The sequence below is a fragment of the Phoca vitulina genome, unplaced genomic scaffold, assembly GCF_004348235.1.
Source record: "Phoca vitulina isolate PV1807 unplaced genomic scaffold, GSC_HSeal_1.0 scaffold104, whole genome shotgun sequence".
NCBI classification, from domain to species: domain Eukaryota; kingdom Metazoa; phylum Chordata; class Mammalia; order Carnivora; family Phocidae; genus Phoca; species Phoca vitulina.
In genome coordinates this window covers 303,075-330,607 of record NW_022589807.1, presented here as the reverse complement: position 1 = coordinate 330,607, position 27,533 = coordinate 303,075, and the positions used below count along the sequence as shown (strand labels likewise).

At 48.8% G+C, this 27,533-nt stretch overlaps 1 protein-coding gene across 4 annotated transcripts in view; it reads left to right on the top strand.

Moving 5' to 3' along the window:
* Nucleotides 1-27,533, top strand: part of IARS1 (isoleucyl-tRNA synthetase 1) — a 66,916-nt gene that overhangs the window by 31,709 nt on the left and 7,674 nt on the right. For all 4 annotated transcript variants that reach the window (XM_032397791.1, XM_032397792.1, XM_032397790.1 and 1 more), the window contains exons 14-31: nt 1,200-1,326; nt 2,502-2,575; nt 2,936-3,130; nt 4,870-4,956; nt 6,748-6,831; nt 7,868-8,012; nt 9,348-9,468; nt 11,707-11,798; nt 12,812-12,889; nt 13,823-13,944; nt 14,116-14,218; nt 14,471-14,554; nt 15,799-15,973; nt 18,276-18,388; nt 20,520-20,615; nt 21,504-21,680; nt 22,536-22,641; nt 26,343-26,468. In XM_032397791.1, the coding sequence (XP_032253682.1) occupies nt 1,200-1,326; nt 2,502-2,575; nt 2,936-3,130; nt 4,870-4,956; nt 6,748-6,831; nt 7,868-8,012; nt 9,348-9,468; nt 11,707-11,798; nt 12,812-12,889; nt 13,823-13,944; nt 14,116-14,218; nt 14,471-14,554; nt 15,799-15,973; nt 18,276-18,388; nt 20,520-20,615; nt 21,504-21,680; nt 22,536-22,641; nt 26,343-26,468 (2,105 nt within the window). The remainder of the gene's footprint in view (nt 1-1,199; nt 1,327-2,501; nt 2,576-2,935; nt 3,131-4,869; nt 4,957-6,747; nt 6,832-7,867; nt 8,013-9,347; nt 9,469-11,706; nt 11,799-12,811; nt 12,890-13,822; nt 13,945-14,115; nt 14,219-14,470; nt 14,555-15,798; nt 15,974-18,275; nt 18,389-20,519; nt 20,616-21,503; nt 21,681-22,535; nt 22,642-26,342; nt 26,469-27,533) is intronic.

Below are 27,533 nucleotides of genomic sequence, written 5' to 3'. Positions count from 1 at the left end.
GAATCGAACCTGACTTAAAAACTGCATTTCATTTTGGAAGAATGAGGAGAATCTCAGGGCAGTAAAAGGAAGAGATCAGGAACTACTATGAACTATCGCTTTTTTCTTTTTTTTTTTTGATAGGGAGAGCGCAGCACGAGCAGGGGGTGGGGAGGAGCAGAGGGAGAAGGAGAGAAAAAAATCTTAAGCAGACTCCACACTGAGCATGGAGCCCAACGTGGGGCTCAATCTCATGACCCTGAGATTATGACCTGAGCTGACACTCAACCGACTGAGCCACCCAGAAGCCCCATGAACAAGCTTTTTGTACTTTCTAGCAAATTGACCCTGACTTCTCAAGAAAAAGCAGTTTTTCATTTTTATTCCTGTGAAGCTCTTCAGTTGCCCTACAGTGTGAAGTGCTGGATGTGAACTATTAGGCTGTGGCCTCGTTGAGAGTGCAGGCCTATAAACTGATGTTTGTAATACAGGGCTCAACTGGGGTGCCTGAGAGAACAGGATGTGTGGGGCTGGGGGTGCTGTAACTCAGCCTGCTGCTTAGGTAGATCTCCTGCAGAGCTGAACCTCAGAGGATAAGGAGCCATTTGACTAGTCCTGGGCACTCGAAGCTTTGGGGGAAGGGGAGGGGAGGGAGGGGAGGCTATAGGGTGAAGGTTATCATGGTGGAGGGATGGCACAGGCCGAGGCGGTTAGGTGAGCAGCTGCATTCTAAGGAATTACCTCATTGCTGGAGCCTAGAGTGCAGTGGCAGGAGCCTGCCCGTGAGCCTCAGGAGGCAGCTACCAACCAGCCCGCTGTAGCCCAGCCTGTTCTGTGGCGGCTGGGAGCCCATACCCATGAGTGTCAGTGGAAGCAGTATTGTGTGGACGCCCCGGAGACTAGCGGCTGGGAGCCCATACCAATGAGTGTCAGTGGAAGCAGTATTGTGTGGACGCCCCGGAGACTAGGTCTGGTCGAGAGCTGCAGCTGTCCCCTCGCAGGGGGTTCCAGTCACAGAGCATCTCCTGGGATGAATTCACAATAGATGTAGCTCCGTGAGTTTTCTGTGCTGTCCACACAGAAGACGTCCTCCTGGGAGTGAGCGCAGCATCTCTAGGGCAGTAGGTCCACAGAGCGTATACAAAGGTTTATGCAGATCTAATTTACAAATTTGCTTACTAATGTTCTCAGGCATTGGCTGTCTGACCTGTTTATTGCAGGGTCCCAGAGTTTGTGCGAGAGAAGCGATTTGGAAATTGGCTGAAAGATGCACGTGACTGGGCAGTTTCCAGAAACAGATACTGGGGCACCCCCATCCCCCTGTGGGTCAGCGATGACTTCGAGGAGGTGAGACGGGCCATGCATTCTCACGTTGATTTTTGCTGAAGCACTTCATTTGTACATCTGGATGTAGTTTCTTTTTTCTTTGCCCCTTTTTTATTTCATCTGTTTCTATTTATTCCTTCCTAGAATCACATAAATAAGAATTTGGGAGGTTTTTTAAATTTATTTTTACTTTAGTTTTATTAAATGTGATTTTTTAAATCTCCCTCTGTATAAAAGTAAAGAAGAAATGTCTATTTTTCTCAGGAAATTGAATTGTTTTTCTTCTGTTGAATTGTTGAATTGTTTTTCTTCTGTTGCTCACCCCTTTTTCTCTCCTTGTGAGTAACTGATGATCAGTCTTAAAGTCCAGACCTGCACCAAGTTACAGCATGTGAAAGCCCCCTCATGGCGGTTAAAAAGGAAGGCTTAAAAAACATTACCAAAAGCATTGCCAACCTTGAATATATAAAATCAAGTGATTGTGTGTGTAAATACGTGACGGGTCTATAGCTGTACCCCCAATGGCGGCTTCTGTCCAGCACAGAGACTGTTAGAGCACAGGGACCTGAGAGACGGCAGTGAAAGAGCGGAGTCAGACCTCCCAGGACTGGACTGGAAGGGCTGAGAAGGTGGTGTTCCCTAGGTAGCAGACGCCCCAGGCAAGAACCCACAGCAGCTCCTGCTGGGGCTGCCCCACCGTGTGGACCCTGTCAGGGCCGCAGCTGAGCTGAGGGAAGCCTCCTTGCCTGGACGTAACCCTACGTGACGTCTTGTGATCTCATTGATTGGATCTGGTAATTTAGTTCTAGCTTTGACTTGGAAAGATTCCAGATTAAGGAGCCAAATTCAGGTGTCAGGAAGAAACTGAGATGGCTCAGAGTCACAGTCTAGGCGTTTCATTTACGCTGATTATACTGGGCAGAGATTTGGACCTAGTAAGCCCTCAGCAGGTGCGTGTGGAGATGACACTGTTAGGTCCTCTCCACGTAGGGACTCCTGAGACAGTGGTAGGTGGCCGAGTAGTGGAGCCCGCTCACCTCTTCAGTGACCTGCAGTCTTTCATGAGTGTAAGCCACGCAAGTGACAACTGTCCTGAAGGTCAGAGGTTTCTAAAACTAAGTGTGAATGCTGTGTGAGTTAAAGCTCTGTGATCTCTGGCTCTGAGGTTCTCTTGTTTTTTAACTTTGCCTTGACAGGTAGTATGCATTGGATCGATGGCAGAACTCGAAGAACTGTCGGGAGCAAAGATCTCTGATCTCCACAGAGAGAGGTCAGTTTCTGAATGTTCGATTCACTTCCGTACTGTCAGAGAGCATTGACGTGGTCTCTGGAGCAGATTACGGAGCTACGTGTAGAAATCAAATACTGGTTTACTGAATTACAGTGTTGATGACTCATGTCATGTTGAGGAAGGGTGGCCTCTGTCCTTGAGTTGGATGTGGGGCGACTTTGGTATAAATCCCCCGGATTGAGCCTTCCCGGTGCCTCTGAAAGCCTGTGATAACTGCCAGTATTTCTCTTTGCAGATGCTTGTGAAATCTCGTCAGAGCATTGTGTTTCCTCTTGGCAATTAAACTGCAAGTTCTTTCGTGGTTAAAATTAATAGAAGTGGCTTTGCTTCATTTCTTAGCATTGACCATCTGACCATCCCTTCCCGCTGTGGGAAGGGAGTGTTGCGTCGCGTCTCTGAAGTGTTTGACTGTTGGTTCGAGAGCGGCAGCATGCCCTATGCTCAAGTTCATTATCCGTTTGAAAATAAGAGGGAGTTTGATGATGCATTTCCTGCAGACTTCATTGCCGAAGGCATTGACCAGACCAGAGGATGGTATGTTCTTATTCTTTCAGATTTGATTTGATTTCACAGGTATTTAACTGAGCACCTGGCATTTATCAGCTGGGTCCTGGGGAGATTGTGTCAAACGAGACAGGCTCTGCTGCTGCCCTCTGCCTCTCACCACCAAGTGTTCTATTAAAGTGTCTTTGGAGTTGGGATCTCTCAGCTGTGGTTTTAGAGTTTGAATTATTTCGTTGACATTTTGGAATAGAGAGATTTGTTATATTCGAAGATTAAGTGATACAAAACAATACATGTGCTTAGTTTGTTTATTTTAAATCATTTACTCAAATGTTTAATGAGTATTTACATACAAGATAATGGTTTGGGTGCTACAAATTTAAGGGTTGATTGGAAATGTACTCAGATGTTAAGGCTAGCCTTATAAAATTAACAGTTTAAAAATCCGGACTGGGGGAAAAGACAAACCACGGCGGGGGAGGATTTCGGCATTGGTTTTGTCTGGTGCCTGTTTAAAGCCATGCCATCATCTTCTGAAGCAGGAAAAGGTTGGCTCGTCCAGATCCTAATTACACTTTGTTTTTTTTTTAAGATTTTATTTATTTATGTGAGAGAGAGAATGAGAGAGAGAGAGACAGCATGAGAGGGGGAGGGTCAGAGGGAGAAGCAGACTCCCTGCTGAGCAGGGAGCCCGATGCGGGACTCGATCCCGGGACTCCAGGACCATGACCTGAGCCGAAGGCAGTTGCCCCACCAACCGAGCCACCCAGGCGCCCCCTAATGACACTTTGATTAGTGGTGATGCTGCAGAAGTGTTTAAGGAATGTTGGTGTCATTGCTTTGACACTTGCAGTGGAGGTCACAAATTGAATTCCAACCTTAATGTTCCAGAAGGTGCTCTTCTCAGCGTCCAATCCATTTTTCTTTAGGAACAGGTCCAAAACCTTCTTAGGGAAGGCCAGAAGCCTCTCCAGTAAGTCGTTTGTCTGAGGCCTGGGGATGTCTGCCAGCCATTAACAGTCCTGACGTGGATCTGTAGGTGTTCGCCGCCTCCTTCCCCTTCCCTCAGGCTTGGGCTGCGTGTCCTCGCAGCCAGGTCCCCCTGACCTGCCTTCAGAGGAAGGGATGTCAGTCCATGTCCCATCATGTCCTGGGGATGCAAAACCAGCTTGGAGATGATAGCAGAGCCTCACTCACTGGGGTGGCTGCAGGGACGTGGTAGAGTTTGGAACAAGCTAGCTAGCAGTCAGCAGCATGCGGAGCAGAGATGTTTTTGCTCCTACGTGCTCTGCCTTCTGACTTTTGGGTGAGAATGTCTATCTTTTGTCATCAGACTGTCCCATGTGACCTTGTGCTAAAGGCACACACGTCTCTGGATTTGCAGCCTGGCGTATCTGGAGGTCCTGATAGGCCGCCCAGCACTGTCCCCCCTCTGCCTTGTGGCTGTCGGCTGCCCCCCCAGGGAGGACAACAGTACTATCCTCCACTGTTGGGGTCAGTACCTCACTCCAGGCCTTTATTCGCTGTAAACCACATTTTATTTTTTCTAACCTGATCGGTTTGTGGTAGGTCCTGTGTGATTTTTCAGCATGCCCCAAATGATTCTAATGTGTTATTGGATTAAGAACCTTTGCTATAAGTGATTATTAAGAAGTGTAACTGATCTAAAATAGAAATTCCATCCAATAAGTAAGCACAGATTTTTTTTTCCCTATGCTTAGATTCCTTTTCTGTTGTTGCTGAGCTGTTTCTTCCTGGGTTTTTTACAGGTTTTACACCCTGCTGGTGCTGGCCACCGCTCTCTTTGGACAGCCGCCTTTCAGGAACGTGATTGTGAACGGGCTCGTCCTGGCAAGGCAGGTGCACGTCCTTGGGTCGTGGCTAGTCCCGGTGCCTGGCTTCCTTTGGTCTGGCAGCCATGGTCCGGGTGCATGTAGCCATTCTTTGTGAATACAGGAACTTAGGATCGCCCCAGCTTTGTTCCTGCTCTTCTCCTTCGTCTGCTGTTACACTTCTCGCTGCTCTTCCTTTCCATCCCACCCCGTCCTGCTCACTTCTTGTCTCCAGTGTGGGTCTGCACACACCCCCTACCCCAGGGAGAAGGGCAGGTTGGGGAGCTGGGGGCAGGGGAGGCATGCATCCTGTGATGCTGCGGGCAGTAAGACAACATCTGTCATGGAGGGCTGGACCAGGTGCGTGTCCTGGTCCTTTAATGAAGACTTTTGTTAACCTCTGTTTAACATGAGGAAGCTGTGGGTTCTAGAGGTTTCAGGGATCATAGGGGAGTCTTATTTTTTCTTCTACTGTCTATAGTCATAACAGAAAAAACACAAATTAATAAAATAAGAAAAAACATTTATGCAGATACCCTGCCTCATGTCCTGTCTGAGGGAGGACGGCCCCTGATACCGTGTTGTGAACATTATACATCTTCTCTCATCAAAGCCCCATCAAAGCCCCAGAACTGTTTGAGCTGGGTCCTCCCCCCTGCTTTTTTTTTTTAAGATTTTATTTGAGAGAGAGAGAGCACGAGCAAGGGGGAGAGAGAAGCAGGCTCCCCGCTGAGCAGGGAGCCCGACGCAAGACTCGATCCCAGGACCCTGGGATCATGACCTGAGCTGAAGGCAGTTGCCCAACTGCTGAGCCACCCAGGCGCCCCAAGATGGGTCCTTTCCTTACCTCAGTTTGACATTTGAGAAATTTGAGGTATAGAAAAATTAAGCAACTTGTCAAAGTCACACAGCAAGTGATGGTAAATTCACGTTTTACACCCAGGGAGTCTGGCTCGGCAGTCTGCTTTTGGGGGTTTTTTAAGTGAAAATTTTATTGAATTGTAGATTTGAATGCAGTTGTGAAACAGTAACAGAGAGCCTTGTGTGCTTTGCCCAGTTTCCCCCGAAAGTCAGGTTTTTCAGAACTGGGCTACACCACCCCAGCCAGCTGCTAACACAGCCCAGGCCCCCTCCGACGCCGCGCTTTATGTGTACTCGTGTGCCGCGGTGTACGGCTGCGCACACATTACATGCACAGGTCCCTGTCCACCAGCACAGTCGAGGTACTGGACTGTTTCCACGTCCCAGGACCCCCTGTTGTCCTTCTGTAATCCCCCCATCCTTCCGCCCTCGCCCCCAGCCCCTGACAACCACTAATCTGCTCCCCGTCTCTGTAACTGTCATTTCAAATACGTGACGGGAATGGAATCACACCACTTAGGCCCTCAGGGACTGGCTTTTCCACTCAGTGGGATCCTGGAGATTGCTCAGGATGGTGTGTCCTCAGTCCCTTCTTCCCCATGGCTGAGCAGTGCTGCATGGGGCGGGTGACCACAGCTGGACCCCTCACCTGCTGAAGGACCTGGGGTTGTTTCCGCTGGCTGCTGACTGAATAGAGCTAGGAGCTTCCGTTACAGGTTTTTCATCAGTACAAGTTTTCATTTCTCTGGAATAAATGCTGAGCCCTGTGTTCTTAGCTTCTCCGCTGACTCACCGTGGACTGCAGCAAGAAGCTCACAGGTGTTAACAATCTATCGTTATGCCCTTATCCCACTTGCATTTCTGTATTCTAATTTGCAGATAACCTGTAACCGCATATAAAGTTAGGCTGTAATGGTGACTTATTTAACTGGCATCTCCCTTTTGTTTTTCAAGTGATGGTCAAAAAATGAGCAAACGAAAAAAGAATTATCCGGATCCACTTTCAATCATCCATAAATACGGTGCCGACGCCCTCAGGTACAGGCCAGTGCTGTGCCCTGTTTTTAATGTCCTTTTTATGTAAGCTTCGCTGTTCTGTTAATTGTGTTCCTTTCGTTTGGTTCATAGTTAGCTTTCTCAAACTACGTCTCTGCTACGGGGCAGGACATTGGTGTAGAGTTGGCTCCGAACCCACAAGGTGGTTTCTCAGTAATGAGCATTTGGAAGCCCAGAGGTGTTGTGAGGACCAGGACCTGTGTTGCTCCCAGGCTGCTGCTGGGTTTCTCCCTCATTCCCTTGCCTGGCTCTTCATCTTGTTGGCCATTTATTTCATGTCTGCGCTTACTCCTCAAAAGAGCCATCTGAGATTTATTGAAGCTCGAGCAAATAACAATGAAACCTGAAAAGCTTTTAGGGAAATGTGAGCCACTGCTTGAAACGTTGGTCCTCGTCGTGCCCATTAAGTGTTGGGGTGGAAAGGAGCCACAACGGTTTCATTCCGCATCCTCCTGCTGCAGACACGGAGACCCACACCCAGGGGCTGAGCCCGAGCATGTTCACAGCTGCCTAGGAGCACTTAACGGGGTGTCCTGCTGCCCCGTTAGCTGTTAGCCTGCCCCTCGGCACTGCTAACAAGTGAGCCAGATAATTCTTTGTAGAGGGGACTGTCCTTAGGGTGCCTAGCGACCTCCCTGGCCTCTTCCCTCTGGGAGCCCCTCTGTGCTGGCAGAGGACTCCTGGCCACTCCTTTTGTGAATCCCTGTGCCTGCGGGTATTGTCTGGGGAGGAGGCCCGCCACCCCGAGGCCTGCACTGACTGGCACGGGGCATGCTTCCAGGTTGGTTGAGGGCCATATTTTGGTATGAGGTTATGTCTCCCCTTTATTATTCACTGGGTCTCTTGCACAAAGTCAGAGCTTTGTCAGTTTTAAATTGACCATAAGAAGAGTATTCATAATTCTCTCCTTTTGTATAAAAAAATGCCAAGTTGGGTGTTTGCAGTGTCAACATGTCCAGAAAGAATACTTGTTTTAATCTGTATATTCCTTTTCCACGTACTGTTTTTCCTCACCCAGATTGTATCTGATCAACTCCCCTGTGGTGAGGGCAGAAAATCTCCGATTTAAGGAGGAGGGTGTGCGTGACGTCTTGAAGGACGTGCTCCTCCCTTGGTACAACGCCTACCGCTTCTTCACCCAGAGCGTCCTGAGGCTGCAGAAGGTGTGGGGCGGGGTCCCGTCACCTGGGTCGGTGGGTTTGCTAGGGACGGAGCTCCGTGGGTGGGGCTCAGAGCCCTGGGCCGGGGGGGCGTCGGTACAGAGCCTCGGCGGGACACTGGGGCTGCCCCCGCAGAAGAGCTGCGTGGGAGGTTCATTCATTCCCCGGTTGGCCCCCCCACCCCATGGAACCAAGGCTGCTGGGGGTGGGGTCGGGGTGAAGAGCCCACGGCTCCCAGGGTGGGAGCACCTGGTAAAGGCTGCTGCTTGTTGCCGGGCTCACTGAGGCATCAGGGTCCAGACTCTGAAAGTGAGAGACGTTCTGCTGGGCTGTTAGGAGGGAAGACAGGGCACCATCTGAACACCCACATGCCTGACTCTGCTCTCAGGGCTTCCTCTGGGGTGAGACCCCGATACCCCTCATCTCTTACGTCCAACGCCTTACAGTAGAATCACTGTGTACATTACTGTGACTGTCGTGCAACGTTAACCCTTTCTGGAAATGGGCAGGAGGCCTGAGCTGTGAATGTCGCACTCAGGCTGGCTCTTGGCCTGCAGCCACCTCTGACTCGGGCTTCTCCCTGTGCGTTGAGGAGGGCAGGCAATCTCCCCAGGTCCTGGTGTTGCTCCTGCCTTTGCTCTTGCCACCGCTAGGGCCGGGGGGCCTCAGGCGGTCCCCACAGGCCTGCTGCTGGGGGACTCCGGAGCACAGTGGGCGGGGCTCGTCTGGGCTTAGGAGTCAGACGCCCTCCTGGCCACCAGGCTCTGAGGTCAGGGCCGGAGTCAGCGCGGCTGCTGCCCTACCAACCAGGTGTTGCTGGGGGCGGGGAGGGGGGGCGCTGCGCAGGTGGAGTGGACCTTCAGCCCGAGGAGGGTTTTGCAAAGGAAAGGGGACTGGGACAGAGCATGCTATTTAGAATGGACAATTTAAGCAGAGGGACGTTAATTTCTAGTGCTCATGTTCAGTCTATAGATAATCGTCCAGTCCTAGCCAGCTTTACTAGCTTTCCTTCGTTAGGGGTAAAGTAACTAAACCCTACACTTACAAGATTTTGGAATATTTCTCAACTCATAATCACTTTTGATACAAAGGAATAATTTTTTCCTAAATTGTGTTTAGAGCAGTCAAAAACGTAATTAACTGAGGACTTAATATCCCAAGTTTAGAGCTTATTTGGAAAATATTGCTGAGAATCAGAAATTTAAATTGCCAGTGGGGTCTGGGGTTTTGTGGATTGCTGTTGTGGGCTCCTTTCAGCTTAAGTGGTGTAAGGAGTTCATTTCTGTACAGTAATTTCTCCTAAGCATGCAGAATGTTTTAGTAATTGTCACTTCCCAGGAGGAAGAAATGGAATTCCTCTACAACGAGAACACAGTTAAAGAAAGTGCCAACATCACAGACCGGTGGATCCTGTCCTGCATGCAGTCGCTGGTTGGGTTCTTTGAGACCGAAATGGCAGGTATGACTCTCTTGGGTCATCTTCCTGGAATAAGAGTTCTTCTCTATTTCCCCTTTCAATACTTACCTGTGTTTCTTTTAAACACAGAGGAAGTTTTATAAACATTTTGAGAGATACAGAACAGTAGATAAATTCTTGTTTCTTTTACCCGTCAAATATGATTTTGTTAAGACTTGTTGTAGAAACATGCTGCTCTGAGGCCTGGGAGTCGGCTCAGCCTCACCCCGCTGGCCACAGACACCACGTGGGCTTCCACGGTTCAAACCCACCTGCACCACCTCTTCCCTCTGGCAGGGGCTGCCCAAAGTCCTTAGGCCTCAGTTTCCTTCTCCGAAAAGTGCCTGGTGGTGGTGTTACAAGGCTCAAATAGAGATTGTGCTCAGAGAGTAGCTGGCAGACAGTAGGTTCTCAAGGAGTGCTTGTTAGCGTGCATTTTTTAGTCTACTTTAATTATTAAATAAGTAGGCCCTGTCTAGTCTAGAAAAATTAGGAAATACAGAAAAATAGTAATGAGGTGGATGTTTTCCCCATATTTGTTACCTAAAAACAACGAATTGGGTCTTAGACACAGGTTGGAAACATAGGTTATGTTGGTTTCCTCGAGGCTGGAGACAGAACAAACTATAAGTCTGGGTGAGAAATTCCAGAAACTACTAAAGTAGGATACCTGCATGGATCCGACAGAGTTGGTGGGCGGGGGAGGAGAGACTCCTCCCCTACGTGTCCCCTGACGAGGTTAACCAGCCTGCCCCAGCACGCTGCGGTCATGCAGGCACATGGCCTCAGCACTTGGCACAAGAGGATGATGAGTCCAGGAAACTCCCCCAGGCTGTCAGGCATCCTGAAGCCTGCCCCCACCCGTTAAATATGTATCAGAAATACCACATGACTGTTGGACAAGCTGCTGGACAAATTGACGTAAGTGAAGATGGAAATGAACATGCGAGGCAGAGCTCACCGCACACCCCAGGACACCTGCTCACAGTCCTTGTCCCCCTGTCCCTTCTGAGTGATGTGGAGTGTAGGAAATGGGCCTGCGGACAGCAGAGCAGAGCCATGGCCTGAGCATGCCGGCTGGGGTCCATCTCCCTGGAAACGAGGTCAGGCCGAGGTTATTCCCACGGCCGACTGCTCTGGGTACTCCAGTGCCACGGCCTGCTGGCTTTGTACCCTCAGCCCCTCATGGATCGTGTTCTGAGCTCTGGAGTGTCTGCAGTTCCCATCAGGGAGCCCGGCAGCCGTGATGTTGCTCCCACGCACAGCACACTCACGCTCTGAGGGTTCTGTGTGCCCTCCAAGGGTCGACACCTGAGCACAGGGAGCTCTGGCCTCCTAGAAGGTGAGGGGTGTAGTGAGCCCTAGAAATCACCTCTTTCCTTCAGGCTAGGCCTCTGATCACCACGTCGCCTCTCAGGGAGTGAGTGGCCGTTGGCACCTCAGTTCTGGTCTTTGTGAGCCGCCCTCTGCCGTTGGCAGCTTCTCACCGTGGTAGTTTGGACCAGAGGCCTCTTAACAGTCACTGAACACTTTTCATTAATATAAGTTGTATTTTTTTATACTTGTTGGTCTTATTCTTGGTTTTGGTGTTTGTTTTTGTGCAACGGAGAGTATCGGTTACAGGGAGGTGAATGGGAAAATCCTAAAAATAGGCCCACACCTTAAACAAGACTGGCTGAGCACCTTCACCGCCCTGCTTGCCCTCGGAGTTCCTCGGGAGCCCTCACACCTTTGTCCTTTCCTGGGGAGCCCGTTCTGCTGGCGGCTTGGGCCAGGCATTCTCTGGAGGGGGCTGCTGGGCTCTGCATTATTGAGCAGTTCCCCAGCCGGAATGTCTCTCCAGACATCAGGGCAGAGTCACTCTGGTTGGAAAGTGCTGGCCTGTGGTGTGCCTCAGCCCCTGGTTAGAACTGTCTGTGCGTCTGGGGTGTCTTAGTGGAGGTTCAGGGTAGCACAGTGGAAGGAGGTCAGGCATGCAGCTGTGGCCTCTCCACCCCAGGTCTGGGGTTTCTGTTTTTCTCATTGACCACGGGAGCTTGTACGCACTCACAGGGTGATTTGTGTGCACCCCTCGACACCCTGATGGCCATGTCGTTCATCTTCGGGGAATGCCACCAGGGTTGTGTCACTTTGGTTCTTCCTGTCTCCTGAGCAAGCGTGGCAGCCCTCGGGTGGCAGGGCCGCTTGCTCTATCTTGCGTCCAGCCCTCACCGCACCCTAGACCTGATCATCTGCTTTCAGCTTACAGGCTCTATACGGTGGTGCCTCGCCTGGTCAAGTTTGTGGATGTCCTAACCAACTGGTATGTCAGGATGAACCGCAGAAGGCTGAAGGTGAGTGCATGGACGCAGGCTGCTGTTGGGACCGGCGGAAGTGTGGGAGGGTGACTGTCGAGAAACATGAGTGCAGCCAGAAGAGAAAGGAATGTTTTCAGGTGCTCTCAGTTTCTGAAGCTCTTTCTCTTTTCTCCTTTTTACACTGTAAGTCAACTATATTTATCACCATTTGATAGATAGGAACCTGTAAGTTCTAGAAGTCCGCTTGCATATTTTCAAGACAGCTAAGGACATGTCCTGTCGGAGGGAAAGTCTCAGGGCCATACAAGACTGAACTGAGCAGATTCTCTTAAAACACGAAAGGAAGTCATGCAGATACATGCAGATGTCACCAGGAATGGCTGTGACCTCAAGTGGGACCCTCCTCGCTTCTTCCTCTAGAGGGTCAGTTATTTATGGACAACCTGTTGGGCATGTGGGCTGAGTCCCGTCCTAGGCCCTGAGGCTGCGCATAGACCATGACGGTGCCCATGCGACTGCCCACCAGCCTGCCTCCCAATGTGTGAATGATGAACGCCCTTCACAAAACAGTAATTTCATTTTTGTTAACATAGATCATACACAACACACCCACATGCAGAGGGGCTCACTTTGCACTGTTTACAGCACCTGTCTCTGTGTAACTTCATTATGGTTGACTTCTCTTTTTTTATAACCTTTGTGTTTTTCCTACAGTGAGTTAGTGTCATTATTTCTGAAATATATAGTGTATCCACTTTTTTTGTGAATAAGAAATCTTACCTAAAAGTAGTTTAAATTTTCTGTTCGTAACCGTTCACGTGTGTTGCATGTGAGTCGCAGGTGCGGCCTCCAGGTCCTCAGGCACCTGGGCTCAGAGGTGGGGAGAGCAGGGCCCGCGCCGGCCTCCTGCCCGACCTCGGACACTGTGCTGTGGCCGCCTGTCCTGGCTCCGCCGTCCTCTCTGTGCCCTGTGTACCCTCGGGGGGGTCACCTCTCTTCATTCAGCTGGGTTCTAACAGTCTAAGTAATGTGAGCTGCTTATTCACCAGGGTGAAAACGGGGTGGAAGACTGCGTTATGGCCCTGGAGACCTTGTTCAGTGTCCTGCTGTCTCTGTGCAGACTGATGGTAAGATGCTGGAACTCTAGCCCTGGCGCTGCAGCGCCCTCCGTCTGCAGCTAGGCTGTACTTGTCCCCCCCAGAAATAGAAAGAGAAAGAGGGGCGCCTGGGTGGCTCAGTCGTTAAGCGTCTGCCTTCAGCTCAGGTCGTAGTCCCAGGGTCCTGGGATCGAGCCCCGCATCGGGCTCCCTGCTCCGCGGGAAGCCTGCTTCTCCCTCTCCCACTCCCCCTGCTTGTGTTCCCTCTCTCGCTGTGTCTCTCTCTGTCAAATAAATAAAATCTTAAAAAAAAAATAGAGTTTTAAAACAACTTTTAACTCCCTAGTTCCTTTTCAGAAATCTTGTTAGCTCATCTGTGTCAGGAAGGGCTAAGAAACATTTGCTTCCAGAGCTGGGTTCTTCCTGCCCACCACTGGTGGCACCCTTCGGGTCAGGGTGCTGGCCTCAAGACAGCAGAGCCACGGCTCCCTGTGAGCACACACCTCATCTTTACGCGGGTCCCTGTCATCGGAACAGGGAAGTTTTTGAATGGATATCTAACCACACAAATATGTCACAGACGATGTTTTACTAAACATCTGTGTCCTATCACTGCTCCTCCAGCCTGAGGTCGTGAACCCTCTGTTCACTCCTGAACACACAAGTAAGACCTGCCTTGTGCCTGGTGCCTCTTGTCTGACCTCACTCACCTTCATCCTAGGAAGCATTTCCGCAGCTCCCTGACGCGGTTTCTGAGGTGTGGGGACATTGGGTCGTGGTCGGGGCTCCTGCTCTTATTACAGACGTCCTCTGGGTTGCTTCGGGGCTCTGGCTCTCCCGCTGTTGCTGCGCCTCACGGTGTCCATCCTACCAGGTTCAGAAAGTAGGGTCATGTCCACTCACGTGGAGCTGCTCTTTTCCTGTGACTGAGGTCACTTAATGATGTCCTCTGTCCTGATGCAGGCCCCCTATACACCTTTTCTCACCGAATTGATGTACCAGAATCTAAAACTGCTGATGGACCCCGTTGCTGTCCAGGACAAGGACACACGCAGCATCCACTACCTCATGCTGCCCCATGTTCGGTAAGAATCCCATGACGTGGAAGCCTCGCCTGGGCCCAGGAGGGCTCATGTGGTAGCTGCTCCTCAGGCTGCAGAGGGGCCGGAGGGGCCGCTCCTTCCACACTCCGTGCCCCTGTCGTTGGGATGGGCTCCCCTTCCTGGGGTCCCTCTCAGCCCCACGTCTGCCGTCAGGGAGGAGCTGATTGACAAGAGCACGGAGAGCGCAGTGTCCCGGATGCAGTCTGTGATCGAACTTGGGCGAGTGATTCGAGACCGCAGAACCATTCCCATAAAGGTTTGATGCTTCTTTTGTCTTTTGCATGGACAGGCCCAGAGAGCTACACCTTTGGAGCGTTGTCTTAAAAGAGAGCGCTTCCAGCAGTAGCAAAATTTTTTTTCTTTTCTGCAATAAGGGTGTGAAAGACTTAGTTCTGGTTGAACCTGATCAGTCTGGAGCTTGAGATTCGGATGAAACATTTCACATTTTACTTTGCTGCAGTTTCAAGGGCTGGCTTTTTGGTAAACCGTCCCTTCCCTTTCCTCCTAGTATCCTTTGAAGGAAATTGTGGTTATCCATCAGGATCCAGAAGCTCTTGATGAGATCGAGTCTTTGAAGAAGTACATCATTGAGGTAAGAGTGCTGGTTTGACTGTTTGGGTGCAAATAGACTTCTTTCTTGAAGAAGGTTGTTAGGACTAGTACTCTTCAGTGAAGTTCACTTTGAGCGTATCATGTATCCTTTTCCTTTTGTATGTCGGCACATCCAAGTACTTAACCATCCACAGAATCTTACACTTTGCTTAGAATCAGCGTGCGCTTTTGCCTTTTTACAATGTCACTGTAATTCTTTAAAAGCAATTCCAAGATGGGTGGATTTCTTTACCTTGATTAGATCACTCACTACCTTCATCCACTTATCTTCTCCAAATACTCTTTGATAATTAACCAAAAAACTTTCTTCAGATCATCAAGTAACAAGTGGGCATGCACTGGTCATGAGCAGCTCAGACTCCAGCACTGGGTGCTGAGTGAAGCCCTTTCCACCCACCCAGCACTGCCTGGGGATGTTCACTAGGGCGTCCCCACCAGGCTGTTGGATGTGCACACACCATTGACCTTGTTTGTACTAGAGGGGACCATGTTTATAGTCTGCAACTTGGATTTTTTCACCTGACAGTGTTTTTTTTTTCCTAAGATTTTATTTACTTGGAAGGGGCGGGACAGAGGGGGTGAGAGAGGATCTCAAGCCGACTCCCCGCTGAGTGTGGAGCCTGACGTGGGGCTCCATCACACAACCCTGAGATCATGACCTAAGCCTAAACCAAGAGTCAGATGCTCAGCTGAGCCACCCTGGTGCCCCTCTAAGTCTAGAATCTTCTTTAGTTGAGTTTTGCTCAACTGTCTTGAATGATCTGGACAAGAAGAATTTTTAAGTCATTTATAGAATTGTACAGCCAATACAATTTTATAACATTTTGATCACCCCAAAAAGAAACCCAGTATCCGTTAGCATTCACACGCCATTTTTGCCCTCAAGATCCCGCCACGCCCTGGCAACCACGAGTGTGGCTGCTCTGGACATTTCACGTAAATGGAACCCAACAGCAAGTGGTCTTTTGAGGCTGACTCCCTTCACGTGGCACCGAGGGTCCGTTCGTGGTATGGCCTGTGTCCGTGCCTCAGTCCTGTATTTTGCTAAGTAATAGTCTGTTGTGTGGATGGATCACATTTTGTTTATCCTTTCAAAGCTGATGGACATTAGGGTGGTTCCACTTTTTGACTATTGTGACCAATGTTTGAACGTTTATGTGCAAGTTTTGGGGCTCACATGTTTTCATCTCCCTCTTTTTGTTTCATCTTGGCTACCAACTGTAGGAATTGAACGTCCGAAAGGTTACGCTGTCTACAGATAAAGACAAGTATGGCATTCGCCTAAGGGCAGAGCCTGATCACATGGTCCTGGGGAAGCGCCTGAAGGGAGCCTTCAGGGCGGTGATGACGTCCATCAAGCAGCTGAGCAGTGAGGAGCTGGAGCGCTTCCAGGACAGCGGTGGGTGTCTGCCCCAGCCAGCACCGTCCGTGGCCCCTTCCTGGTGCCACCTCACAACTGGGCTCCTGCTTCCCTGGCCTGTCACTGAAGTACATAACAAATAATTCTGATAATGTAAAGGAGGGACTACAAATGATCCCTGAGCCGTCACCCGTCCACTGAGCGCAGACCGAGTGCCCGCTCTGTGCCGGTGCCGGGCAGCGTGAAAGTCCTGGTGCAGACGGTCCCAGGCTCTCAGCGTGGAGATCACACTGCAGTTATAAGTGTCGTGTTGTTCACACTTACATTTTTATATTTCATATTTATCTTATTCATTTTTTTATTTTGCATTTTTACTTTACGTGTGTCATTAGTCTGTAAAGTGCTATTTCCAGACTCTTGTGATGGTTTTCCCTCATGGGGATTCATGGTGTTCTTAACCAGTCCTGTTGTTGGCTCTTCACATTGTTTCTGTTTTTCCACTATTGTCAGTAGTATTGCAGTGAGCATTTTCTTTCTGTTTTTTTTTTAAAAGATTTTATTTATTTGACAGAGAGAGATAGCGAGAGCAGGGGGAGTGGGAGAGGGAGAAGCAGGCTTCCTGCCGAGCAGGGAGCCCGATGCGGGGCTCGATCCCAGGACCCTGGGACCATGACCTGAGCTGAAGGCAGACGCTTAACGACTGAGCCACCCAGGCGCCCCAGCAGTGAGCATTTTCACATGTAGATGTTCTGTGCAATCGATTCCTTTGGGCTAGATTTCTAGGTAGAATGACTGAACCAGATGGGTGGACCTTCGGCTAGCACTGAATTCTGCACATGCTAATAGGAGCCTAGAAACTACCCTAGTGAGAAGAGAGCACAGAGCCCCTGGTATCAAATTCATTGTTACTGGATGTTGCTTGTGGAGAAAAAACATGGTGTTTGGAGGTGTCCGAATGAAGACTAGAATACATTCAACAGAAAAGATTAAAGTAGATTTTGAGAAAGGGACTTAGCAATGAGGTTTGGAGCTGCTTCGAGGGAGAACTGGATCAGAACTTACCATGATTTCTCAAAGACATGAAGAATTCATAGTTTGGTCCCTTATTTGGGCAAGACTGGATTTGGACTAATTCAGCAAATACTTTCTAAAGCCCTTGTGTTTGGCTGGCCCTGGGATCCCAGAAATGAGTGAGACAGACGTTGTCCTTACCCTCGAGGTACTGGCCGACACTGAAGATTTGTGGAAACAGTTGTAGTTTTGATAAGTGCTCTGAAGGAAAAGTCTAGGACAATAGGAGGAGGTTAGGAAAGGGGACTTAGCCCCTCTCTCCTCTCCTTTGGGGGACTTTCCAGGTGCCCGGGAATTCTCAGCTCTGGGGTCTTAGTATGGCTGCCTGATTCTGTGCATCCACTTTGGGGCACAGGGTGTTTGGTTGGTAGGGTTCCCTCTGAAGTTGAAAATCATAAGCACAGAGCTGTCATGAAGAGAGATGGAAGGACTCAGAAATCGGATGAGTGCTTACGGGGAACTGAGAGAAATGTCCCTGAGAGTCCTCACATTTTTGATAAAATGTAAGAAGCCTAGCAACTAAAAGTTGAATCCTTACTAACTTAACTTGATTTGTTAAATTAACAAAATCTTTGATCCAACTTCAAATCACAAATCTAAGCTGTTTCAACAGATGGCCCAAATATTTAAAAATTCTTGAAATAATCCTTATTTGAAACTGAAGGCCTACAGCTTCTAAACTACTTTCTGAGTGGATTTCTGCGCTAATGGGAAGCAAAATAATTTTCAGAACAGAGTGACATAGTCAAAATGACAGCCCAGTGCTGACACCAGGAAGATCATTGTGGATGTCCACAGCAGGCGTCCCTGAAAACAGGCATGGCCATCCGCCACCCCACCCCCCCGCCCCCGTTCATGCATTCTGCCTGCTGTGGGAGGATGGTGCCCAGAACCTGACCCTGTTCACTTCATCCTCGCCCCACCCTGCTCAGCAGATAGTGGAGCACCGGGGTCCTGCAGCCAGTGAGTGGTGGGCCTGGGTCCGCTTGGACTCTGCAGCCTGCTGTCTTCAGTACATCACTCTGCTCTGTGTTTATGGTGGGGATGCACATGCCTTTGGACCTGGGGAGTCATTTACACGGGAGACGGTGGTGGTTTAACTGTCCTCAAGGCACTATGGGGAAGTATAAAGGATGAGTCAGGAGGACATGACCTCTTGAAGTCTCTGCAGCTTGACGCTGTGAAAATTGGCATAATGTGCTGTAGCTGGGAGTTGTGAAGAGGAGGATGCGGAGGGGCTGACTCACAGTGGCAGTTGCTTCTCCAACAGGGACCATTGTTGTAGAAGGCCATGAGCTGCATGAAGAGGACATCCGCCTCATGTACACCTTTGATCAGATGACAGGAGGGACGACGCGGTATGAAGCGCACTCGGATGCCCAGGTATTGTTCTCTTCCCTAGAATGTTTCTTTACCAAAAGATAACATAAGAGGAAAAGGTAATTTGCCTGTGCCTTTCCGGAGTGTTGACAGCTGGTCTCAGAGTACAATAAACCAGATATTCATTTTAGATTGGCTTTATTAAATTACTCCATTGTATGCTCTTAACATGCGCATTTCTTTTTTTTTTTTTTTTTAATATTTTATTTACTTGAGAGAGAGCACAAGCAGTGGGGAGAGGTGGAGGAAGAAGCAGACTCCCTGCTGAGCAGGGAGCCTGATGTGGGACTCAATCCCAGGACCCTGGGATCATGACCTGAGCCAAAGGCAGATGCTTAACCTACTGAGCCACCCAGGCACCCCGTCCCTACATGCGCATTTCTTTAGCATATATGTAAATAGACATTTTGTGACCTCTGCTTGCAACTGTCATAAGTGTTGGGTCCTACAAAAATGAATAAGACGTAACCCCACCCTTCAAGGAATGAGCCAGTCATAGAGACAGAAAAGTAAGCCAATTCTTACTCTTCTGCTTGGTAAGTTATCTGGTAGAAATGAGCACAGAGAGGGGCTCCTTTCCGAAGCCTGGCGTGGAGTCAGGTTGGGGAGGGACATCCTGGAGGAGGATGTGCAGCACTTTTGGATTCTGGGGTCAGTGCTTTTTGTCGTGATGGATCAGAGCATCTCTCTTTGCTTTTTTTTTTTTTTTTAAGATTTTCTTTATTTATTTGACAGAGACACAGCGAGAGAGAACACAAACGGGGGGAGCGGGAGAGAGAGAAGCAGGCTCCTGGCCGAGTAGGGAGCCCGATGCGGGGCTCGATCCCAGGACCCTGGGACCATGACCTGAGCTGAAGGCAGACGCTTAACGACTGAGCCACCCAGGTGCCCCCTCTCTTTGCTCTTGACCAGACTTTTCTGGCAGACAGGTCATAAGATCTCTAGGTTGGGAGTGGGGGGCTTGTGGGAGTTCCTTTGTGCGTAACCACGTGCACGGGGCGTGGGGAGTACCATGTGAGGAAGGCCAGCCTCCTCAAACTCCTCAAGCCTTTTGCAGTGGCTTGAATTAGATGTAGGCTGAGCTCCATGTGGGCAGACGGCGTGAAGAGCCCACACCCTGATGGCGGCCAGCCTGAGGAAGTCAATGAAGGAAGTGTCCTGGTCTTCTGAGATTGCTGACACGGTTCATGTACTGTGGGCTGGGGTGGCCCTGCCCCGCCTCGCCACCCATTTCCAGTTCTGCCCTCATGAAGTAGAGCAAGTTTCTGATAAAATTGCCTCAGAAACATTCCTGCTGGGGCGCCTGGGTGGCTCAGTCGGCTGAGCGTCTGCCTTCAGCTCAGGTCATGATCCCAGGGTCCTGGGATCGAGTCCCACTTCGGGCTCCCTGCTTGGCGGGGGGCCTGCTTCTCCCTCTCTCCCCTGCCACTGCCCCTGCTTGTGCTCACGCTCTCTGACAAATAAATAAAATCTTTAAGAAAAGAAAGAAAGAAACGTCCATGCAGCTGGTGCTTGACTTACAAGTGTCTCCCCGTCTGGGCGGTGACACCACGTCCTCACTGCATCTGTGCCAGCGGCAACACTGCATCTTTACGTCATCGACGTCCTTCACGACAGATGGCGGAGGAAGTAGATGAAGTCGGGAAGAAGATGACAGCTTAAATCCTATCAAACATGTCGGGGTCTCCTGCAGAAACCGTGTCTTGAATCACACTGACGGACTAAGGGTTGAAACAGCTCCTGGCTGAAGAAAACAATGGGCTGCTCTGGGGCCCTCGCGGGCTCATTGGCGGTGTGAGGGGCTGTGTGGCCCCGACCCCACTTCCTGCAAGGGCAGTGACTGCCCATCACACAGACGAAGAGCAGTTACACGGGAGGCTCACCGCTCCTAATCCTGGGAGTGGCCCCCGCAGAAGAAAAGGAGGCGCTGGACCTGTCCCAGTGGAAGGAATAGCTCCTTAAGAAGAAGCACCTGAACCATAATGAAACTAGCTTAATTTTATCTCCTTTGCTCAGAATAATTAGTGCTACATGACAGACTTCTCAGAATTTAACTTAAGTACAATTGTGCCGAGTTTGAGATAACTGTTCCTCCTTGTTTGATTGTCGTGCTATGCACTCTTCATTCCTACAGGTTTTGGTTCTCTTAGACGTCACCCCCGACCAGTCAATGGTGGATGAAGGAGTGGCTCGGGAGGTCATCAATCGCATCCAGAAACTTCGCAAAAAGGTCAGTTTGTCACATTAAGAACAAGCTAACTGTTTTGTGGTTTTTTGTTGTTGTTGTTTGGTTTTTTGGTTGTTGAGTAGGACAGGAGAGGCAGGTAATATAAACCACTGTAATTGAGTAATGGTTTATGGTCTGTTCACATTGTGCTCTGCAGGAAAAGTAGGCCCCCTTCCACTCCCTACTCATTTGCCCCAGGCTGGACATGGCTCTTTTGTTTCTCTGACCAGGAGCTTTCAGCCAACCTGTCCCCCTAGTCTACCTCTTTCAGTTCCCCAGGGTTTCCACAGAATCATCCGGATAGATAGCCCTCCTTACTGGCGCAGGTCATCAGAGAGGACAGTGGGTGTCTGAGGAAGGGCTCCTAGCTCAGGGAGACATTGTTGGATCTGGACAGAGGGGTGGTTCTTCCTCACTGGGGAGCTGGGAGCCAGGGCAGGGGCACAAGCCTATTGCCTGCCCCACCAGGTGAGGGAGCCAGGAGCTCCCATCTCTCAACCCCGAGGAGGGGCTTCCCCACCTCCCACCAAAGCACAGGCTCCCCCACCCAAGGAAGGTCTCCCATCCCCGGCTCCGAGGAGAGGCTCCCTCACACTGACCAGAGCGGGGCTCCCACCCTCCCTCCTCAGGCCAGGAGTCTGAGACCTGTAGTTCTGGGTCTCAGGAGTCCACTTTCAGCAGGTAATGGAATGCTTGTGAACTCTACCTCAGTTCAGAGTTTTGTAAGTGGGTTTTTGCTCAGTCACTCCTTTGTTTCAGAGGAGCATTGGGCAGGAGCCTGTATGCTCCCATAATGATTCAGCACAGGACTGTCATCAGTCCTGTTCAACATCACCATACGTTTTGATTAACAATGTGCTTCCTTTTTAAATTTTCTGTATGTACTTTCAGTGCAATCTGGTTCCAACTGATGAAATAACAGTTTATTATAAAGCAAAGTCTGAAGGGAAGTATCTGAATAATGTTATCGAAAGCCACACAGAGTTCATATTTGCCACTATAAAGGCTCCCTTGAAACCGTATCCAGTTCCAATGTCAGATAAAGTCCTTATTCAGGAAGAAACGCAGGTGAGTTCTGGGTTTGTTGAACTGCGAAGAGATGGAAGGTTAGATTTTACGTTGTTTGTGGAGTGACCTCTTCATATTCTGCCCCCAGTAGCGACTGGCATAGTCCTCAGTCCTGAAGTACTGGGTGGGTTTGGGGAGGGGTGTCCAGAGAAGAGAGGGAGGGAAGGTGGAGCTGTTCTCACAGCAGTTCTCCTGGGAAAGGTAGCCAGGAGGTACGTAAGGGTTGCCGGGAGACCAGGGGCTATGTGGGCCTGCTTTTCCTGAAACTAGAGAAGTTGATGTCGTAGATTCTGGGACTGACTGTTCAAAGCAAACAACGGTTGATTTGAAGAGCAGTTGACGTTTATGGTAGTAGGTTTTCCATAAAATTACAGTTTCATTTCTTGTTGGCACATTTTAGTTGCAACTATGAAAATCTGATACCAGGACATGGAAGATACTGGCCATGATTCAGAAATAGGTTGTTTATAATAGGGGAAGGAGTTCCTTTCTGTATCAGTCACTGACTCTGCCATGTATTCCTTGTCTCATTCCTTCTTTCTTTTTTTTTTTTTTTTTCATTCCTCCTTTCTATAGAAGGGACAGATGGTACAGACAGGCAGGGGCTGGATGTCACTGTTAGTCTTTTCAGTGGGGCAAGTTACAAGATGGTTTCATTTTCTGTTCTGCATGTTTTTAAAAGAACAAGGTGAAAAGAAAAACGTGAAAAGTCACAGCTTTTGACTGTTTTAGTGATGAGATTGAATATGCTCGCGGAATCCTACAGAGCTCTAGGTGTGAGAAGTAGCTGCTATGTTAGTTGGTGACACTGGTCAGTGCCACACTTAACTCAGTCCCATGCTCTCATGTGCTTAGTTAAAGGGTTCTGACCTGGAAATTACAATCACCAGAGGATCATCCCTGCCTGGTCCTGCTTGTGCATATGTCAATCTTAACATTTGTACAAATGGCAGTGAGCAAGGTAAGAGTAAATTAATCCCATGGCTTGTGCTTTGCTTTTTAGTTAAACCTATGAATGTCTTTAAGACTATTATAAGAGAATTAATAAAATCATATAACTTTCTCTTTCTAATTGCCATCAAAATGAATCCACAAAAGTAAATGATTGGACTTGCACTTCCAGGAAGATGGAGTAGACATGCTCTTCCCTATTCTTCCCACAAAGTACAAGCATACACCTTGGGTGTGATGGGGGAGGGAAAAGGGCTGGCTTTTCCTTTTGCCTCATAGATCCCAGACTTGGAGCTGAAGAAGCCGGCAACCTGGAAATGCCTAATGCAGACAAAAACGCTCCAACAAAATCCTGCTCTCTGTAGACAGAGAACCAGGAGAGGCGCAGCCTAGCAAGACAGAAAACTTCTAGACAGTATTTGTTCTATTCCAGCCAAACACAACAGAAGAAACTGGCCCCACTAGCAAAGACCAAGTGGGGAGCCTAGACCTTTGTCAGGAGCCTCAGGCCCCTACCACCTCATGGTATCAGAGAAGCCCACACAGTGAGCTTGGGGCTTTCATCCTACCTCGGCAGGTCAGGTCTTGATCTCAGGATTTTGAGTTCAAGCCCCACATTTGGCTCCCCAGCATGGAGCCTACTTAAAAAAAAAAAAAAAATTATCTGACAGAATGTAAAGCAGCCATAATAAAAATGTTCCACAGATCAATTACAAACACAAAAGAAACAAATGAAAATAGGAAGCCTCAGCTAAGAAGTGGATATCAGGAATCAAATGAAAATTTTAAAACTGATAAATACAAGACTAGAATACAAAACCCAGTGGATGGGCACAGTGGCAGAATAGAAGGGACAGGAAAGAGTCTGTGAAATGGAAGCTAGAACAATAGAAATTACCCATTCTGAACAAAAGAGATTTTTTAAAAATCAGAAAAAAATGAACAGAATCGTAAGGATCTATGGGATATTAACAGAAGTTTAATATTCTGTCACTGAATTCTGGGATAAAGAGAAGGAACGACAGGACTGAAAAAGTAATCAGAAATAATGGCTGAAAACTTCTTAAATTTGGCAATACATGTACACCTACAGATTCAAGAAGCCGAGAGAACCCCATACCCGACAAACCCAAAAACTCAATTCACATTGAGACATGGCGTAGTCAGACTTCTGAAAGCTGAAGACAAAGAAGACATCCTGAAAGCAGTGAGAGAGTATGCCTCCCTAACCTACAGGGGAAAACAACTGGAACAGTATTGGATTTCTTGTCAGAAACTTTGGAGGCTAGAAGGCAGAATGCTACAAGAGGAGTACTGTCGACCCAAAACTCTGTATCAAGCAAAATATCTTTCATGGTGAAGGGAAAATCAAGACATCCCTAAATGAAGGGAGACTAAAAGAGTTCATTGTTAGCATGACTAATTCTAAAAGAATAGGTAGAGGAAATTCTTAAAACAAAGAAAATGACAAAAGAAGAAATGTAGGGACATCAGGACAGAAGAAACAACAACAAAAAGAGTCAAAATATAGGTAAATTCAGCGGACTTTTCTCCTTGAATTTTCTAAATTATTTGATGGTTGTAACAAAAACTATAACATCTCAGTGTATATGCAAGAAATATTTAAGGAAATTGAAAGTAGAGGGGCACCTGAGTTGCTCAGATGGTTAAGCGTCTGCCTTCAGCTCAGGTCATGGTCCCAGGGTCCTGGGATTGAGCCCCGCATCGGGCTCCCTGCTCAGCGGGAAGCCTGCTTCTCCCTCTCCTACTCCCCCTGCTTGTGTTCCCTCTCTCGCTGTGTCTCTCTCTGTCAAATAAATAAAATCTTTAAAGAAAAAAAAGAAAATTGAAAGTAGGGACGAGCAAAGTGAGGGAAGGGAGGTCAGGTTTCTGTGCTTCCCTCAAACTGGTCAAATGCCAACACCAGGAGGCAAGTTGTTATGTGCGTATGAGGTACTTCCTGGTACAGCCACTCAAACAGCCTGTTCTGGAGACTCACACAAAAACACTACAGAAGTAAAAATGGGAGTTCTAAAATATGTTCATGAAACCCACAGGGAGCCTAGAGAAGGAAAACAGAACAAGTGGAAAGCAGAAAATAAGAGGGAAAGCTTAAGCTTACCGTCAGTAATTACACTAAATGGGGGAGGGGTCCGGCTGGCCCATTTGAGGGAGCATGTGACTCTTGATCGCCGGGTTGTGAGTTCAGGTTCCACCTCGGGCGTAGAGATTACTTTTAAAAAATAATAGGGGCGCCTGGGTGGCTCAGTCAGTTAAGCGTCTGCCTTTGGTTCAGGTCAAGATCCTGAGATCAAGGCCCACGTCGGGCTGCCTGCTCAGTGGGGATCCTGCTTCTCCCTCTCCCTCTGCTTACCACTCCCCCTGTTTGTGCTCTCTCTGTCAAATAAATAGAATTTTGAAAAAAAAATAATTACACTAAATATAAACGGTTCTAAATAGACCAACTAATAGAGATTGGCAGACTTAGAAAAACACATTACCAGCTATACGCAATATATAAGGAAGTCTTCAAATATAACAGTGCAGTTAGATTGAAAATAAGAAGACATACCATACAAGCATTAATCAAAAAAAGCAAGAAGGGGCACCGGGGTGGCTCAGTCAGTTAAACGTCTGCCTTCAGCTCAGATCATGATCTCAGGGTCCTGGGATCAAGGCCCGCATCAGACTCCCTGCGCAGTGGGGTGTTTGCTTCTCCCTCCTCTCTGCCCCGCCACCCACCATGTGTGTGTTCTCTCTCAAATAAATGAATAAGATCTTTTTTAAAAAATTTTAAAAAAACAAAGCAAGAATGTTTATGTTCATTTCAGTAGACTTCATAGCAAAGAAAGTCACCAGTGACATTAAGTAATGCTACAAATGTCAACCACAGGGAAAACATAAAGATCCCAAATGTGGATGCACCTAACAGCAGAGCTGCAAACCACAAAAGAGAGAACTGACAGCCTTAAAGGAGAATGAGAAAATTCAGTTTCAGTTTGAAATGAATATATACCTCTTTCAACAATTGATAGAAGAGCTAGACAGAAAACCAGAATTGAATCAACATTAATGGAACAGCTCACCCAGCAGCAGCAGAATGCACATTCTGTTCAAGCTCCCACAGGACATTTACCAAGCTGGATTGTAGGCTGGGCCATAAAACTCGTCAACACATTTAGGGATTGAAATCATATAGAGTATGTTGTCTGACCAATAATTTATTTATTTATGCTTTGTGAAAGATCCTGTGAGAAGGATGAAAGCTTGAGCTACAAGGCAGGAGGTGGTCCTTACAAACCATTTCCCCCGCCAGGTGTGTCCGAAGTACATGAAGAACTCTCCCCATTCACAGTTTAAAAAAGATCCAGTTAGGGGCGCCTGGGTGGCTCAGTCGTTAAGCGTCTGCCTTCGGCTCAGGTCATGGTCCCAGGGTCCTGGGATCGAGCCCCACATCGGGCTCCCTGCTCCGTGGGAAGCCTGCTTCTCCCTCTTCCACTCCCCCTGCTTGTGTTCCCTCTCTCACTGTGTCTCTCTGTCAAATAAATAAAATCTTTAAAAAAAATAAATAAAAAAGATCCAGTTAGACAGTGGGGAAAAGACATGACCAGACGTTGACCAGAGGGAACATACAAGTGGTGTTTTCCTGGATTTTTCTTTCAAATTTAACTTCTTTTTCCTTCAGTTTTACTTATATTTGTGGTTCTTTAGGTGGAGTATTGCTTCTGGAAAATCCAAAAGGCGATAACAGGTTGGACCTTTTAAAGCTGAAGAGTGTTATTACTACTATTTTTGGTGTGAAAAACACCGAGCTGGCTGTCCTGCATGGTGCCACAGGTACGTAGAAGGTCGGGAGCTGTCCTCTGACGCCAGGTGGGTCGTCTGGTATTGGTTCTGCTCCACAGCCATGCCCTCCTCCTGAGTCTGGATTGGCCCGGCCCTCAGCAGCCCTGCCACAGTGTCCCTGCGCCCTGCTGGGATGGTGACGCATCTGACACCGTGAACCTGCCCTCATCCCTGCCCAGATGGACAGCGTCTCTGTGCCCCTCAGGAGATGGAGCCTCCCGTCCTGTCTACTCCCTGTTGGCCACGGGCTGGGGTCCAGGCCTCAGAGACGCCCTGCTGTGCTTTGACTTTAGTAAGCATAGTGTCTGTGTCTTACTAGACCCAGATCCTCAGTAAGACAAGCCTAAATTAAGAGAAAGACATGTTGAAGTCCTGCCCCTGCATACCACCAAATGTGACCCTTGGAGACAGGGTTGTTGCCAGTGTGATTAGATAAGAGGGATGTTCCCAGGACCACACAGGGACACAGCCATGTGATGACAAAAGCAGAGCTGGAATTGGGGAACTGCAAGCAGACGTCTGGGAGCCTCCAGGGGCTAGGAAGAGGATGGGGAGGGCCACCCTGCAGGCTTCCAAGGGGGCAGGGCCCACGCAACACCCCGATTTTGACGTCTCACCTCCAGGATCAGAGCCAGTAGGTTTCTGTTGCTCTAAGCCCCGCGTTTGTGATTCTTAATGGCAGCCATGTAAGATGAGTACACCCTCTTTAATAGGAATCTGGATGCTCATTTTCAGGAAATTCTAAATAGCCTAAAAGAAGAGATGTAATTGGCCAACAAACACAGGCGAGCTGCTGGGCTGTGATGGAGGAGCCGCCAGATGGGCAGAGACTAGGGCAGGCTCGCAGTGTCAGATGCCATCACCCTTTGTGACCCGGCCCAGAGGAGTTCTGGGGAGCCACGGGTGCGGGTCCAGAGTGGAGGTCCTACAGCCCCTATTCCCCGGGGACCTGTCCCAGCCATGGTTGCGACCCTAAGCAGTGTTCAGTTTTAGGTCAATGAGATCTGCATGTGTTCCCTGTGTCTTGCTGTTTTTCACATGTGTTCCTGAGTCAAA